The 2,317-nt window shown below is 43.6% G+C and overlaps 1 protein-coding gene across 1 annotated transcript; it reads left to right on the forward strand.

Moving 5' to 3' along the window:
* Positions 1–1,193: 1,193 nt before the first annotated feature.
* LOC311062864 (COP9 signalosome complex subunit 6-like) lies at positions 1,194–2,108 on the forward strand (the record flags this gene model as incomplete). The annotated part of the gene is made up of 1 exon (XM_084082084.1): positions 1,194–2,108. The coding sequence occupies exon 1, from the start codon at positions 1,206–1,208 to the stop codon at positions 2,106–2,108; it is 903 nt and encodes a 300-aa protein (XP_083938210.1). The 5' UTR covers positions 1,194–1,205.
* Positions 2,109–2,317: the final 209 nt, after the last annotated feature.

Genomic DNA, 2,317 nt, shown 5'->3' on the forward strand with positions numbered 1-2,317 from the left:
TCATGTATTTGTTCATGATGATGGGGTTTCCCCATTAGTTTCCTGGTTTGTTCCTTCTCTTGTTGAGTATGTGGTTGTTTATTTGGTATATGGGAGTGTGTCACACTATAGGGTGTTAAAAATAATAAAGCACAGAGGATTTATTAGATTTTTTCTGGCAGTGCGATTACAGCACGGCAAGTTATCTGTGATGTGAGGCTGGCAAGTGTCGGTGTTTACCTTGGCAACATAAGTCGAGTCAAGAACTTGTTTGGCTCAGTTGCATGCCACTGTAATTACCTATTATCATTTGCCTTTGTGGTAGCACTTAATCACATAATGCCTAGCATCCCTATTCTTCACATGTCATAAGCAGGTAAACAATCGTAACATTTTGGAAGAGATTTGGTGTAGAGGGGAAGAAGGAGGGGACCAGTAGGCCTATAGACCCACATGGGAGACCTCAGTTTCAAAGTATAGAGGTTTAAGTGGTGAAGTACTGATGCTCATATACTTCATAGATTGTATGTGTTCAAATACTGTATGCTCTTTTAGCCCAAACTGCCAGACCCAGCAGATTCAGCTGCAACAAGCCCGTTGGCCCCAGACACCACTCAACCACCGTTGTCAAGTAATTTCCATGGGGTGAGCTGCTACAGGCATTTATATTTCCTGCTATAAGTCAGAGGTTCTCGAAACGTTTTCAGACCCAAAAGAGAAAGTTGGTGTGTCCCCTGGACCCAAACTTACAAAAATGCATTATGAATTAATCACTTAAGCCAAACATAGTGAAAATAGCATTGCCATGCGACACGATGTGAGCTTGTGTGCTATTTTAAATTTTTTATTTATTAAAAAAAAAAGAACATTTACATTTATTTTAACAATTTAATTGTAAAATTCTGAAAATGTTTGAAACTTTTTGGAGTAAAAACAACTATAAGAAAGGGGGGATGGGATATTTACTTGTGACCCATTTTTATGGGTCACAAGTAATTATCCTATTTTGCAGACCCATTTTTATGGGTCTGCAAAATGGGGACCAGACAGAGATGTTTGGGAAACACTGATAAATGATGTGATGTCATTGTGACATCATTGCATAATGACGTAAAACTGCGTCATTACATATAATGACGTTACTCATACTGACTTGTTATTCTGTCAAAATGGTGATGACCAGCGCTCTAGGAATGGATTTGGATGAGGCAGCGACCTCCAGTGTAATGGCTTCAGAGATAACAGGCAGTGTTTCTGTGTCCCTGCACCCTCTGGTCATCCTCAACATATCGGACCACTGGATACGCGTCCGATCTCAGCAAGGGCGACCGATGCAGGTGATTGGAGCCCTTATTGGGAAGCAGGAGGGTCGAAACATTGAGGTGATGAACTCCTTTGAGTTGCTGTCCCACCCTGTTGATGAGCAGCAGGCACATACTATCGACAAAGAGTATTACTACGCCAAGGAAGAACAATTCAAACAGGTCTTTAAAGACATGGAGTTCCTAGGCTGGTATACCACCGGGGGCCCCCCTGACCATTCAGACATCCACATCCACAAGCAGGTGTGTGAGATCATCGACAGCCCTCTCTTTCTCAAACTCAACCCGATGACCAAACAGACTGATCTTCCTGTTAGCGTATATGAGTCTGTGATTGACATAATCAACGGCGAGGCCACCATGTTGTTTGCCGAGCTCACCTACACTCTCGCCACGGAGGAGGCAGAGAGAATTGGAGTCGACCACGTAGCTCGCATGACGGCCCCCGGCACGGGGGAAAACTCAACGGTGGCTGAACACCTCATAGCCCAACACAGTGCGATCAAGATGCTTCACGGCAGGGTGAAGGTCATCCTGGATTACGTCATGGCAGTGGAAGCAGGAGAGGTGCCGTTTAATCACGAGATCCTGCGAGAAGCCAACGCCCTGTGCCATAGACTGCCTGTCCTCAGCACTATAGAATTCAAGACTGATTTCCATGATCAATGCAATGACGTGGGCCTCATGGCCTACCTGGGCACCATCACCAAGGCCTGCAACAGTATGAACCAGTTCCTCAACAAGTTCAACATCCTATATGACAGACATGGCAACAGCCGAAGGATGAGAGGAATAATGCCCTTTTGAGTCACAGAGGGAGTGAGATAGAAGACCAAAAGAGAGGTCAGAAGATTTTTATTCTTTTATCTTTTTGTTTTAGTTTTTCTTGTGGGGTGTTATTGACTCAGAAGATCCTGGGAGAGTGCTGCGAGACTTGACAATGTACATTAACCAGAATGTCATTTTATCCACTTTTCTTTGTTTTTGTTTCTACGTAACAAATCTGATGATTTAAA

The sequence above is a fragment of the Gymnoscopelus microlampas genome, assembly GCF_963454915.1.
Source record: "Gymnoscopelus microlampas genome assembly, chromosome: 16".
Taxonomy (NCBI): domain Eukaryota; kingdom Metazoa; phylum Chordata; class Actinopteri; order Myctophiformes; family Myctophidae; genus Gymnoscopelus; species Gymnoscopelus microlampas.